At 46.0% G+C, this 14,542-nt stretch overlaps 1 protein-coding gene across 1 annotated transcript in view; it reads left to right on the forward strand.

The window, feature by feature from the left end:
- FLT1 (fms related receptor tyrosine kinase 1) overlaps positions 1 to 14,542 on the forward strand; it is a 178,879-nt gene that overhangs the window by 159,159 nt on the left and 5,178 nt on the right. The window contains exons 23-29 of the mRNA XM_081130787.1: positions 168 to 290; positions 1,887 to 1,998; positions 3,597 to 3,696; positions 9,231 to 9,336; positions 9,611 to 9,738; positions 11,607 to 11,691; positions 13,389 to 13,483. Coding sequence (XP_080986913.1) covers positions 168 to 290; positions 1,887 to 1,998; positions 3,597 to 3,696; positions 9,231 to 9,336; positions 9,611 to 9,738; positions 11,607 to 11,691; positions 13,389 to 13,483 — 749 coding nt within the window. The remainder of the gene's footprint in view (positions 1 to 167; positions 291 to 1,886; positions 1,999 to 3,596; positions 3,697 to 9,230; positions 9,337 to 9,610; positions 9,739 to 11,606; positions 11,692 to 13,388; positions 13,484 to 14,542) is intronic.

Consider the following 14,542-nt stretch of genomic DNA (forward strand, 5'->3'; position numbering starts at 1 on the left):
GTTTGTAAAGAGGAGCTTCGCATTTATGGTTCCTCCGTGTGCACTGGGGGCTGCTTCCGTCATGTAACGGATCCTCGAATCAAGAAGAATAATGAGACTGAGAAGCCCCAGGAAATTAGTCAGTTAGATTAAGGAAGTGCATTGATTATGCAACTGTTTTATTATAGTGCATTCATCGGGACCTGGCAGCACGAAATATTCTTTTATCTGAGAACAACGTGGTGAAGATTTGTGATTTCGGCCTTGCCCGGGATATTTATAAGAACCCTGATTATGTGAGAAAAGGAGATGTAAGTCAGTTTGATGTTTATTTGACTCATTTATACCCTATCATTTTTAAACCACAGACCAACGCCCTTGGTAAATATTTACTCTTCCTCGACAGTGGTCCCTGAAACCATCGTGTGCTTTCTGTGGAGACAAGCAGACAGGCTGTGTTCCAGGGAGCCCCTGTGTGGGGCGGCCCTGAAAGGCCACTGTCTCTGGGTTGTTCCCCCCTTTCTCCTGGCTTGGTACCTGTCCTCTGGGCAGTGCTGCCTGAGATTGCTGGCCTGAGAAGTGTTAACAGGGCCCTGGTCACCTCCCTTTAACTCCTGTGGGAGTTTTTTGAACCACTGGAAAGAACAGCCTGGACTCTTTCCCTCAAATAAACCCAAATGATTGATTCAGCAGGTGTATATATCTCAGGAAAGGGTGGGGAGGGTATTGGTATTATCTTGTTATTGAGGAAACTGTCTCCCCCACCCCTGCCTTCTATGCCTAGCATCCCCCTGCTGGCTCACACTGGCTTCTCTTCTTTGCTTGTTTGTGGACATAGTGTTATGTTTCACTTTTGTGGGTGACCTCCTGTGTCCTCTCTTCTCCAGTCTATACCCTGAGGGCTTACGCCTGTGTCTGGGCTCTGCCGATTACTCTACAGTAGTAGTTCTCAGACTTAAGTGCACATACAAATCACCTGAAGGGCTTATTAAACTACAATTAGCTGGGCCCCACCCCCAGAAATTCTAATTTAGTAAGTCTTGCGTGTGGCTTGAAAATTTGCCTTTCTAACAAGTTTCTAGATGCTGCTGACACAGCTGGTCCCAGGACTCTACTTTGAGAACCACTGCTCCAGTCTTTTTATAAAAGAAAAAAACCCCAACAAACTTTCCTGAGGATCCCTGATTTGCAGAGATGGCATCTACTTATGTGTCTGTCCTTCTCTTCTGTTCATCTGTATCTCTTTCAGCCTCCTCCGTCCCTCCCCCTTGCATTTTTCTCTTTGTCTCTCCATTGTCCCATCTTCATTCCCGTCCGTCTAAAGTGGCAGGGCCTAGCTCCCCGAGATTCCTGCTGCCTAGAACAAAAATTTGTCTGCACACTTGAAAACCAACCACACAGGCTCCTAAATACTGTCACCTTCTTTCTTTCCTATGCCTTTGCCCACTCCCCTCATTTAATGACTTTTAAAATTCTGTCTTTTACATAAGAATGCCATTCAAAATCCTCCTTCTTAAGAAAAATTTCTGGAAATTATGACTTTTCAGGATGTCTTCCAATTCAGATCACTCTTTTCCAGGTCCCTGTGCAGTGCAGGTTTTGGGGGAGAGTGGAGTTATGGAGTTAACGAGTTATAGAGTCATGGAGTTAACGACTGCGACGTGCTGGACACATAGGAGGGGCTTACTAAACATTTATTGTCTTCACAGGAATTGTATAGCACACAGCTCCCTCTGTTAGTATAACACTGCATGTTATAAGAATTTTTTCTGTGTTAGGAAACTATAACTGCTCTAGGAAATGATTTCTGGGCCAAGCGTTATCTGGGAGGTGACCCCACGGGCACTTGGGTTGAATGTGCTTTGTTTGCATGTCCTTCTGCTCAAGGCCCCCTTGCCCTTTTCTAGACTCGACTTCCTCTGAAATGGATGGCTCCTGAATCTATCTTTGACAAAATCTACAGCACCAAGAGCGATGTGTGGTCTTATGGAGTACTGCTGTGGGAAATCTTCTCCTTAGGTAAATCTAGGGGAAGGAAGAGATAAAATAGACAAGAACCAAATGTCTGCTGAGTGTCCTTTAGGGTAGATACAACCTTGGGTCAGCATCTAAAAGAACTGAAATCACTCCTAGAGTGTGGGTCCGTGCAAAATCTCAGATGAGGAATGGTGCGTGCATGTGCACCCTGCATAGCAAAAATGCTTTATACAGACACAAACAAGGTCAGACCAGTACAAACTCTGAAGTTGGGTTTACATTCAGCCAATCTGGCTACTCCTTTCTCTGTCTTTTGTCCCCTTCTCCTAATTCCTCAAACACCCTGATTCTTAATGCCCCTTCCTTCTCCCTCCCTGTATCATGCCTCCCTTCAGAGTTTCCTAGGAAAGGCCCCAGAAAGCACACGTCAACCAGTGTTAGGAACAGGAGGCCTTTATAGTGCCACTAATGTAAACACAGCTAGTCCTAGGTGGTGGTTTGTGCAAGATGAAAAATGGGGACACTGGATATATTTATTCTGCTTCCAATAATATCCACTATGGGTGGCTAGAAACCTCCTTCAAGCCCCTGAGCACACAGATGTGCACAGAGCCCACATCTGCTTGCAAACACACACTGATGCTCTGAGGACTCCCAATTGTGGGGTCTAGCCAAGAGTCTTTTGGACTTTGCCAAAAATTTGCCTTTTAGAGCAAATAAAAGTCACCCAGTAACATCCCTCGTTTCCTGTAATGTGTGAAAATCATTCCCCTGCTTTCGATGACAGGCACCTGTTGCTTCCAGTCTTTGAAAGCAGCTTGGCGGCCACAATGGCCCCTCAGTGACACAGTGCCAGCACTGCACACCTCCCAGCTGCTTCCTACAAGCAGTAATCACTAGAAAGTACACACAAACAAATGCTGAGATCGACTAGGTTTGAGGTCTGAAACAGAGCATACTAGGAGGCCGCGCTCACCACTACCCATAGCCAAGAATCCTCCTAAAAGGAAAGGTTACATGGGCATCCTGAACAATAAAACTAGCAAGAGGCAAAGTTGAGGCCACTCCAGGACCCTCTGGTGCACAGACTCCTGCCTATGACAACCCCTGACAACCCCTCCATTCAGCCTCCTCCTGGAGCTCAAGGCCCCCCTCCCTCAGGCCTGTCAGGCAGCTGGTCCCCAGTTCTGTGAGAAGTTTACAAGAAAGTCATGAGTTAAAATCATTCTCACTGAGGTGTGAACAATCCAAAAGTGACCTATTCCAAGTTCCTTGGCCTTTTAAAAAGACGTTTATTAACCCAAGGAATGAGTCTCTAATGATGGGATTTCTTTCGAGTTCCTTGTGGGGAGAGGAAGGGACCCTTCAGATGACACCCTCTCTCCTGAGCAAACAGACAGGAGTAGCCACAGGAATGACCTGGGACGTCAGACACCCAGCACCAGGGGGGCCAACCAAAGGTGTGTCCCTAGCAGGCATTTGCTGACCTTCAGTATGGGCTGTACTGTGTGCGCAGATCCATTCCAAACACTGCGAATTTACTACTCAACCATCACTTTAAAGGGAGGAAGCAGGCCCCCCATGGTCTTTTGTGTCCCGAAGCCATAATGTGCCTGTGCTCTCCCCGTTGTCTTGTGCAGGTGGGTCTCCCTACCCGGGAGTGCAGATGGATGAGGACTTCTGCAGCCGCCTGAAGGAAGGCATGAGGATGAGGGCTCCTGAGTACGCGACCCCGGAAATGTGAGCCCTGGGCGCCCCATTCCCGCCCCACAGCCCCGTCCCTGCAGGGCACCTCAGGAAGGGGGTGTTTGGCTGAGCTTTAGCAGCCCGGTCCTGCTTAGCCCCAGTCAGGTGCACCTGTGCTGGGAGCATCTTCCAGAAGAGAGGCACACTGTCCTTACCCATTTCCTACCTATTTCCTCTCCTCACCGCTGGCGCGACTTCTCAGGGCCCCTGGCTGGGAACTGAAGGCAGGAACTCAATTCTAGGTATGAATCCAGGCAGCACTAACAGACCACCCAAGCACTAAGTGTGAGACCTCGTCCTCACGAAGCCGCACGAGCGAAGTGCTGGAAGCTGCTCTGACCGGTCCTCTGCCCTCACTAAAGACCCGTGGGGGTTGGGTTTGGAGCGCTGGGAAGAGGTGCAGGAGGGGGAGGGGATTTCCCGTGGAATTATGCGGGTACACTTGGGCAGTCAGACTGCTGGAGACTCATTTTAGGAGTCTGCTGGGTAGCCCTCTGGAGCTGCTGCTTGCGGTGGCTTCCTGCTGGGCAGCCCTGTGACTCCCGGGAAGATGATAGGGCGCTGTGTGAAGGCTTTCTCTGTTATTCAAGGCTTGCTAGCCTCCCTGGGGCCCTCTTTTTTTCTGAAGCTTTGTGGATGTTTTGCACTTTGAGTCCTGAGCAGGAATGTGATGACACTTGCATTTTTGTTGAGTTGCTGACTAGGTCGTGGGCCTCCCTAGGGCGGCACCACCTTTCCTGAACTGGCAGGCGGCCCCCCATCCCACCCACACAATGGGGTCGTGTCAGAAGCCCTGGGTTGGCCTTTGGGGAGGAGTCAGATGGAACGAAGGAAGTGTGGGCTTGGCCAAGGTGCAAGGTCACTGTCTCTTTCCTTCATGTCTGGAGACAAGGCTAGGTCAGACCCAGGTGAGGATGAGTAGGACAGGGCACTCAGGCCTGTGAAGGCAGAGCTAGGGAGCAGCCTTGGTGCAGAGGGGAAGGGGACTGAGGGGACTGTTCTGATCAGTCCTATATGGTGTCCTGTCAGGAAAGTGCAGGGAGCTTGAGGCAAGGCCCTTTCTGAGAGCTGGGGACAGATAAATTAGCCAATAGGACTGCATTGGGGCTGTGGTGGCGAAGGCATTGAGTTTTTAATTCCTTGCTTCCTTTTACTTGGTGGAGAGGTGCAAACACCAGATCTGGTTTGAAATGAGATTACTTGGCACTTTAGGTTCTCTAAGTGTCCCCCCCACACCGTCTCTGCAGTTGCCAGCAACCTCAAAGCGCAGGCAGGCAGGTATATAATCTGACTTTGATAAGTAATGAAACAAAGCCTCTGAGAAGTGAAGTGATTTGTCCTCCGTCAGCTAAATAGAAGAAACAAATTTAGAAGCTAGTCTTTTGGGCTGGTTTCCCTAGATCCCAGGACTGCTGAATTAGGAATACGCCCCATGTGCCTTAGAAGAAGTGTTTCTCTACTATGTCCACTCATGCTTGGAACTGAATATTTCCTTCCACTTTTCGTGTAATGTGAAAATCACAAGAGTGAGTTCTCTATTACTAGCAGCAGTAGTAATGCAGTCATTATTAAACAACGTTTAATGCTTAAGTGCCAGACACTATTTTTGCACATATAACATATATTAATTTTCCTAATGCTCATAACAACCCTATAAAGTAGGTACTATTATAATCTCCATTTTACAGATGAGAGAACCAAGGCACAGAACATCTGATTTGCCGCATTGCTAGTAAGTTAAGCAAACCCAGCCTGAGTCCAAAGTCCACAGTACTGTGCTATATACCTGCAGGGTATACTTCCAAGTCTTACCCAGCTTCTGGTCCAAAATAACTGTTGAGATACAAAGTCATATCAACTTTGGACTAAAAGCTCCCTTGGACTTTACCAAACCTTCAGTCTTCACATTAACCTCTCCCAGGTCAATACCCCATGCAGTCATAGAGAAGATTGTTTCTTAATTCTTGGGGCTTATTTCAGAAATGATAAAAAGCAAGCAGCAGCTTTGTGAAATGTTGATTCAGGAGGCCAGAATTCACCCTTTGGCCGTTCTTGAGCATTTGAAAGCTGCCGAGGTGAGGATGGAGTGCGGCTCTCAGAACTGGGATTCTGTGGCCTGGACTTGGCCTAAAGTGGCATGCACTTGGGAGCTGAGTGACAGCTCAGACAGGAAGCTCTTCCCATATGCCCCTTACCCCCGGCTTGTTCCAAGAAGGGCTGTTGGGTTAGGTGCAACTGGTGTCCCTTTACTTTATTAAAACCTGTTTACTTAGTGATGTAAAATTATTTAATGCTGTGTCATTGGTTTTCTGCCCAGAGCCTGTTTAATCAGATGTCTTTCAATAAGGGAATAAGCAGTTGATTTTTTTTCTTTTCCTTTGGTGGTTGCTGAGGTAATTTGCATTGAATTTCAAGAAAGAGAAGTGGAAACTAGAGATCAAACCAAGAATCAAAATACAAAACAGCAATAGTTGTAGATGGTCCCTCTTGCTAGTTTCAGTACAGAGAACCCGGAGGAGCGCTGCTCACAGTCCCATCCCCAACAACTGCTGGCTCAGTGTGAAGTGATGCATGCTGAGCTAAGCTGGGGCCTCCGACCAGTACTCCCTATCTCAGGCTCCCTTTTTGTTTTCCCAGTTCAAGCCTTTCTTGCTTTGGCTTCCTTTAGTAGATCATCTATGGATATGTTTAATGTTCTTCCAGAGGCCTCCGAGAATCTGTTTATTGCTAGAGATAAAGGAGTCTTGGATGATTAGGTTTGAGTGTGGTCAGGTGGGAGCAGGCCAGCCTCTGCCACAGCCCAGACAACATAGGGTGAGGGATCTGACTTTTGTCTAGTTTCTGACTTTTGACCTCCTATTTCTCTAGTATACATTTTGCACCTCTCTCAATTAGTAACATGTATAAGCTTACCTTAAAATGAGATTCACATAGGACTGTGCAGTCTGTTTTAGGCTATTTCAGACCTTTGGTGATCGCACGCTGGCCTAGATTGCCTGAGGGCCTGGAGCCCTCACTCTGAGGCACTGGTGTCAGGAACAGTTAGGGACGTTGGGCACTGCAGCCCTGTCCTTCGTCTCCCAGAGAGCAGGGACAGCAGTCCAGAGTTAGAATTTCTTTCCTCACTCCCAGTCTCCCCTGTCTATAATTAAGTCCAAGTGCAGTGGTACCCGATGTTGGCCCACACATCGCACTCACCAAAGGGCCCTCACAGCTCTCGGAACCAGTTGACCCACCCCACACCCCCTGGGAGTTAGGCAGAATAGGTGCCATAGATGAAACACAGGGTGGGAGGGAACCAGAGTCATCTTCTGAGAAGAGTAGTGACCCATAGGTTTGGACAAATATAGGAGAGTTTGTGACTCAGACAAGTGATTTTTTTGAGCTCCTGTCCCTTACTCAGAGACTTTAGACATCTGCTTACTAGGTACTTGTCAGAAAGCAGAACCTCAGTATCCAAACTGTGAGGAAAGCAGAGTATGTCTGAAGACCACACAGTGCCACCATTCCCCTGGGCACTTCGAATTTTGTCCCTGGGTTAAATCAGAACCTTACGACACATACACCCGGACCACACTGTTTTCTCAGAATTGTTTTTACCGAATGTATTTTTTGCTGTTACAGCTTTGGCCAACATTAAAAGACAATATACAAGACAGTCCCATGAAGTTATTATTACCTAGATGGTAATGATGTTGAGAGGCATCTAGGAGAGTCTCCTTTCAGATTTCAGTTCTAGAAATGGCCATGCTACTTCCAAGTAACTGGTTTGTTTTGAACTTCTGGCTTACATGCATCTTGTAATTGATTGTACCTTCTTTATGCCAGCTGCCTAGGAATCATGATATAAACTTTGCATATTAACTTCTTCTGTAGTTTCACCTTTTATTCTTTATTTTACCTCTCCCCACTCCCCTAATATTATTCTTCTCTCCTTTTTCTTTTTTTTTTTTAAAATATGTTTTCATTGATTTCAGAGGGAGGAAGGGAGAGGGAGAGAGAGATAGAAACATCAATGATGAGAGAGAGTCATTGGTCAACTGCCTCCTGCACACACACCCCCCACTGGGGATCGAGCCCAACCCGGGCATGTGCTCTGACTGGGAATCAAACCACAATCTCCTAAATCATAGGTTGATGCTCAACCACTGAGCCATGCTGGCCAGGCTCTTTTCTTTTTTAACCTCCCTATACTTACTGTCTTTACCAACCACTTCATATGCTTTGAAACCAAATAGGGATATCCTTAAGAGACACTTGGAGCTGCTGGTGCAACCTGAAAGCACACAGCTAAGAAGTGGCAGAGGTCAGAGGAACACTGGAGTTACTCGGGTGCTCTCTCTTCCTGGAGGCCAGTCTGACTTCCTTCAGCAAATCTTTATTGAGTGCTTGCTTATATGCCAGGCCCTGGACTAGGTAATGGGTGTGGTGATGAGATCTCCACCAGTTCCAAGTTCCAAGTCCATTCAGATTTTGATCCTACTCAGTCTGAGCCCTCTCTAGTTTAGATGATCTTCTGAGAGGAGAGATTACTTATAATAAACATCTCTTGAAAAGAGCAAAGAGCCCAAAAACAATAAATCCTTAAGGCAGTGTGTGTGCAGAACACTGGTTTGTATCCCTACAGAGAGGGACAGGTAGAGACCTGTGCCCCCTGCAAACTCGACCAAGAAAGGAGCCCAATACCTTCACTTCTAAGATGTCAGAGAAGAATCACAGAGGAATCTGCTGACATCAAAATCCCAGAACAAGATTCAGCTTCTGTAATATTAAGATAAACATTTTCATGTCCAGAAGCCCAGCCTGTACTTTTTGCCTTGAGTGGTAGGAAGCCAGTTTGTAATGGCAGCTTTGAAATGCTGGGGGGGGCAGAGGGAAATCAGCCGCATGCAAGAAACTTGCACAAGGCCGAGGACATATTCATACTCGATGTGGACTGCCACCTTTTGGAAGTGACGAGTCCTATACACAGGACCTTCCCATCAGCCTCCACTGATACTGAGGACTTGGGAACGCCACATACTTATTAAGAAGTCAAAGCCAACCTCTGTTACTGCGTGAGAATATGAGTACTGCAAACTCTTTACCCATTGATATTTGTGTCTGTGTTAACTTTTTACCTTTAAGGACATTGTCCTCCTTCTGGCAATAAGGGGAGTAGTACTACACTTCAGATCTCACTGCAAGTGAGCAGTGGTTTTTCCTTTCCAAGAAGCTCTGCTGTCTTCACAGAATGCCCTTCCACTCTGCACTCTGAGAACTTGGACCGTGATAGGCTCTGGGGAGGGGGGGGCGGTCATTAGTCTGCCTTTGTAGACACATTTTCCACCACCAGCAGGACTTGGCCCAAACAGCCATTTATGTGTTGGTGCTGCATACCCAAATTTACAAATAAAGGCAAATATCATACAAGCAGCATAATCTTTATATGTATCACAATACCCATCACTTTGCTGGTGTGACATGTAGGGTGAGGTATATAATTACCACTGCTCTCCAGCCATTTCTGCTGTGCTTTCACCCAACAGCTACCAGATCATGCTGGACTGCTGGCACAAAGACCCCAAAGAAAGGCCAAGATTTGCAGAGCTTGTGGAAAAACTAGGCGATTTGCTTCAAGCAAATGTACAACAGGTAAGTCTAAATTTATCTACACTATCAGAAACCAAATGCCTTTTTGAGTGTAAGCCAAGGGGGTGTTTTATTTGTTGTTTTAATAGCTATGGATAGCTGAGATTAGCATTTTAAAAAAGGCGTGTGTGTACATGCACAATTACCTTTCACAGAATTATCCTTCCAAAACACAACTAAGATTGTGAAAATAACATAGTTTAACTGACATAATGTTTTGCAAAAATTGGTTGAAGTAGAAATCTTTGCACTTAGAGCTCTATCTTTGGTATTTTAGGATGGCAAAGACTATATCCCACTAAATGCCATACTGACAGGAAACAGTGGGTTCACATACTCAACTCCTGCCTTCCCGGAGGATATTCCAGCTCCAAGGTTTAATTCAGGAAGTTCTGATAATGTCAGGTAAGACTTTTTTATTTCCCTGACTTTATAATGTTTTCAAACGTAACAAAAAAAACCGTACCACCTAAATTCAACCATAGTAAGTTACCCATATTTGGTCTATGTCTGTATCTATGTATCTACACACAGTCTCTGTGTGTGTATTTTTCTTTTTGCTGAAGCATTTGAAAGTGCTTTCCCCCAAATACTTTGGTATACATCTTGTAAGAAGGACATTCTCCTGTGTAACCATACCAAAATTACCACCCCAAAGAAACTGGTAATACTTTAATATTATTCAGTATTCATATTTCCCCAGATGTCTTTTACACCTTAAAAATCAGGATCCAGTCAAGAATAACACATTGCATTCTCTTTATTTTCCTCAGTTCCTTTAGTTCATCTTATTCTAGAATAATTTTTCCATCTTTTTTTTCAATGACATTGACTTTTTTCATAAGACCTAAATACAATTAAACAAATACACTGGATTTTTTTTTCTTACCTGATAAACATATCTCTCATCACTGCAGAGGAAATTAGAGAGAGGAGTAGGGAAGAAATGTTTGAGAGCCTCCACTGGGTGGGTGGGTGGGTACATGTGTATCACACATGTTCAGTACTCACAGTTATACATATGTGACACATGTTACTAATTGTTACATATGTATCATAAATTAGTACTGATGATTACACATGTATGACACCTCCATACTAATGGTTATACATGTACTGTACACATTCAGTGTAATGGTCACACAGACAAAAACCCAGGTGTTCTGACACTCCCTCCCCATCCCCATGCAGTCAGGACTCCTTTTGGGACTTTGACTATCCTGTGGGCCTTCTAGCATCTTTATCTGCAGTAGACACAACCCTAGGACTCTGACCAAGTTCAGCCAAACTTGCTTCAGGCAGACCAGGGAAGGCATTTGGAAGAGCTGCACAGTCTGAAAAGATTGACAGCCTAGAAGCCCAGTGGTAATAGATTTGTGGTAGTAGGTGACAGGCCACTGGCACTGCTCATATTTCACAGCCAGCCCAAGAAGCTGAGACAGATGAGTCATCCATTTTTTAAAGATGAGAAAACTAGCTTGGATTAAATAAATTGGCAGGGTCTGATTGGGTCAGAGATGGGGGAGGGGAGTGTCAAAGTTATTTGGGCCCTTCTAGTATATTGCTTAGCCTTAGACCCAATAGAGCGCTTGCCTCAGAAACTAGGCCTTGCAGATGGTGACAGGGTATTAGACTGAGAAAATCAATAGGTGAACTTGTCTTATGAGTAACCATATAGTGGATATCTCTGGCAGTCCTTCCTAACGGATCACTAACAAAAGGTCAGGAGGTAATTATAGGGAAATCACACAAATATTATCCATTTCTCCCAATCTGTAACCACAGAACAGAATATACAAGACCAGCTCTAGTATTCAATTATGCCATTAAATCAGTTGTGTGACCCTAACAGGTCATTGCATTTGTTCTCTCATATCCTTTTAGAAGTAGGCAGCCACATGATAAAGTCACATCACTCCTCTGGCCATTATTTCCTCTCCTTTGTAATGTAGGGTGTTTCAATTAGATGATGGCTCGGGTCTCTTCTACGCCTGACGTTTTCTGATTCCACAAGGGGCCAGAGAGGTCTAACCACTGCTGAGTCTTTCAAGATCCTCTGGGATTTTGCTCAAAACTATGAAATGTGGATTAACAACCATGGGAGGATGTGGCATCACTGCCAGGACCCCAATGGGAACTTTAGTCTCAGGAGTAAGGTGATTCCTTCTGGCATTTTAGTGCATTTTTGCTGGGGTACGGTGCCCATGGTCTCCTGACTAACCAACATTGGGTGCATTTTCCTGTCCTGATTGTTCTTTCTGCTTCTTCATTAGATATGTAAATGCTTTCAATTTCATGAGCCTGGAGAGAATCAAAACCTTTGAAGAACTTCCACCAAATGTCACTTCCATGCTTGATGTAAGTAATGGAATGAACCTACTCAATGCACCCTGGCAAGACCCTTTGCCAGACTCCATCCAAACCCTGGTTTAGTAGTCTGGTGGCTTTCAATCAGTGCAGGCCATAATGAGTGGTGGCTGAAATGGCAATTTCAGGGGGATTGACCACAACACAGTTATACAGAGCTTGTTGGAAAGCAGGTAAATCCATAGTTTGGACATGACCCAGAATTCACTCCAGGGACCAAGTCCTTGCCTGGTCATAATTTAGTCCCTTAGGAAACTTCATTGTGTGCTTTCAAGCCTCTTGACTACCAACAATGGAACCCTCTTTTCAGAGGAATAGAGGATCTCAAACCTGTGAGTGGCTGGGCCTTTGTGATATAATGGAGAACTCTCTCTTCAGAGCAGCCTGAGAACCTGGAAGAAGTCTATCTGGGCCTATGCTCCTTCCCACTAAGGTCTTAGAGGCTGAACAGCCATGTTCCTACCCAGCCGCACTGGGAGGAGCAATCCATGCAGCCTGGCACCCAAGATGGCTCACTGTCTCTTGAAAGCTCTGGAACCTGGGGTTGAGAGAATAGGGGAGGAGAGGGAATGCTGGGCAAGAGTGCCCCTGTGGTATCACCCTTACACTCTGTGATCTCCAGACGTGCACTGTTTCCAGTGAGTGGGCGGAAATGCTGGCTCTCAGGACCCACCCACACTTACTGAGCCTCACCGTGCATGGTCTCAAGATCCCCAGGGGACTCACATGCAGGTTAGAGTTTGAGAAGTGCTGGTGATGACCATGTCCCACAAAGGCCTGGAAAACCAACTAGAGTGTGAAGCAACAACTACAAACAGTGTGGCCTTGAGATGTTGCACACTCACTGTAAAAACACCAAAACCTCTTCAAACACACCAGATAAAGAAGAAAAGATGATTTAAACATTTCAAAACATTACAAAGAAGCCCAGAATACAAAAGCAAAGTAGCTGGAAATTTTGCTTTGCTGCTTAGTACATAGGTTTTAGGTCCAAGGAAATAACACTGAGCAGACGTGGAAGATTTCTCTCAACCTTATCCACCTCACCCCCACACACTGGGAACTACGGCACCTTCTTTGCTGGCTTAGGCCTGTTTATTGATAATTGAGGACATGAACACAGCCCAACAGATTCAAAAGGTGACAGGAACAAAGTATGGAATCCACTTACTGGAAATGGTGTATGAATAGAGTAGTGAGGAGTCTGCATAAACTCACTGCTACTGATGAACCAACAAGAAAACAGGATTGCTGAAAACCATGACCAAGGGGGCCCTGAAAATTCCACAGTCTTCAAGAAAAAGATTAAGCTATGTCTTTATAATTTCTCAGAATTTCTTCATATCATGGCCATCAAATAACAGCACTCTCATAGCTAATAGTCATCTGCCAGAATAAGTTTTAATGTATTTATGCAATAATTTGCGTAGAAGTTTACAATGAAAAATGCTCATCTGTTCCCTGCAGGTTCCCCTTTTGTTTTATTTTCTGCACCTTCAGGAAGAAGGGCTTCACAGTCACTGGGAATAGGCATTTCTTACAGCTAAGCTTAGACTTTCCAGTATGGAGAAAACACTTTGTCTTAGTGGGCAGGGATTGTGGAAGGTGAGGATAGACCTGGAGTGAGACTTGGTGTGGACCCCTGTGGATCAAGCCAGAAGTGTAACCTTCTTCCTCCTTCCTGCCAGGGTTACCCAGTGGACAGTGGCGCTCTGCTGGCCACTCCTTGGCTGAAGCGCTTCACCTGGACTGAGAGCAAACCCAAGACCTCACTGAAGACTGAGTAAGGAAGCGGGGTGCCCTTTCCTCTACTGGGCGACAGAGGGATAAAGGAAGTTGCGGGAGATGCCTTAATGGGGATATTTGAGAGCTAGTTGACCCCCCTGAACCATAGTGTTCAGGCATTACAGAAAACATGTTTTTCCCCTCAGAAGGGCAAGAAAGAGAACATAAAATCAGACATATGAGCACCAAGCTCTGGGAAGGAAGACTGGGGTTTAAGAAGAGAAAATATGCAGACAATTCCAGCAGACAGGCAGTCCAAACACAGGCAGCACAGTGCCTCGGGTGAAAGGAGCCTGACCTGCCCGACTGTGAACAGAGCCAACATCAGATATGCTGTGGGGTGGGGGGAGAGAAACCACGCCATTACCAGGGCTGGGGGAGTGGGGGGGAGGGGGAGCACCAGCACCAGAAGGGTCACAGTGCTGCTTTCTAGCCCTAGGACCTGCAATCCTGAGAAACCAACCCTTCAAGTGAGGGCTTGCTTCCTGTTTGATCCTGGCACTCCTCCTTCCACACAGTGGCCAGCAACTACTACTGGCAGAATTACTTAGGCCCTTGCTCTCTACTCCACTGGGCTGCATCACTTCAGCTTCTCCATGCTCGTCTCTACCTAGGAACAGTGCTGGGCAGGGTGGGGCTAGGCCTGTCAATCATTCCTTCCTTTCCTGGTTCCCGTGCCTGCCCAACTCACCCACAGGCAGAACCTGCATCTCTTTCATCTAAGTGAGGGGTCAGCAGACTTTTCCTCAAGGGGCCAGAGAGTAAACAACTACTGAACTCTGTCAGTGTAGTATGAAAGCAGCTCTGACAGTGTATACGCAAGGAGGTGTGGCTGCATGCCAATAAACTTTAAAAACAGGTGGCCTTGACCAATGAGCACCTGAAAAAATGCTTAGCACCATTAGTCATCAGGGACGTACAAATCAAAACCACATGAGATACCCCTTCACACCCACTGGGAGGGCTAGAATCAGAAAGTCACTGTTGGTGAGGATGGGGAGAAACTAGAACCCTTGTGCACTGCTGGTGGGAATGCAAAATAGTGCAGCCACTTTGG

This window comes from Miniopterus schreibersii (genome assembly GCF_964146895.1).
Source record: "Miniopterus schreibersii genome assembly, chromosome: 2".
Classification (NCBI taxonomy): Eukaryota; Metazoa; Chordata; class Mammalia; order Chiroptera; family Miniopteridae; genus Miniopterus; species Miniopterus schreibersii.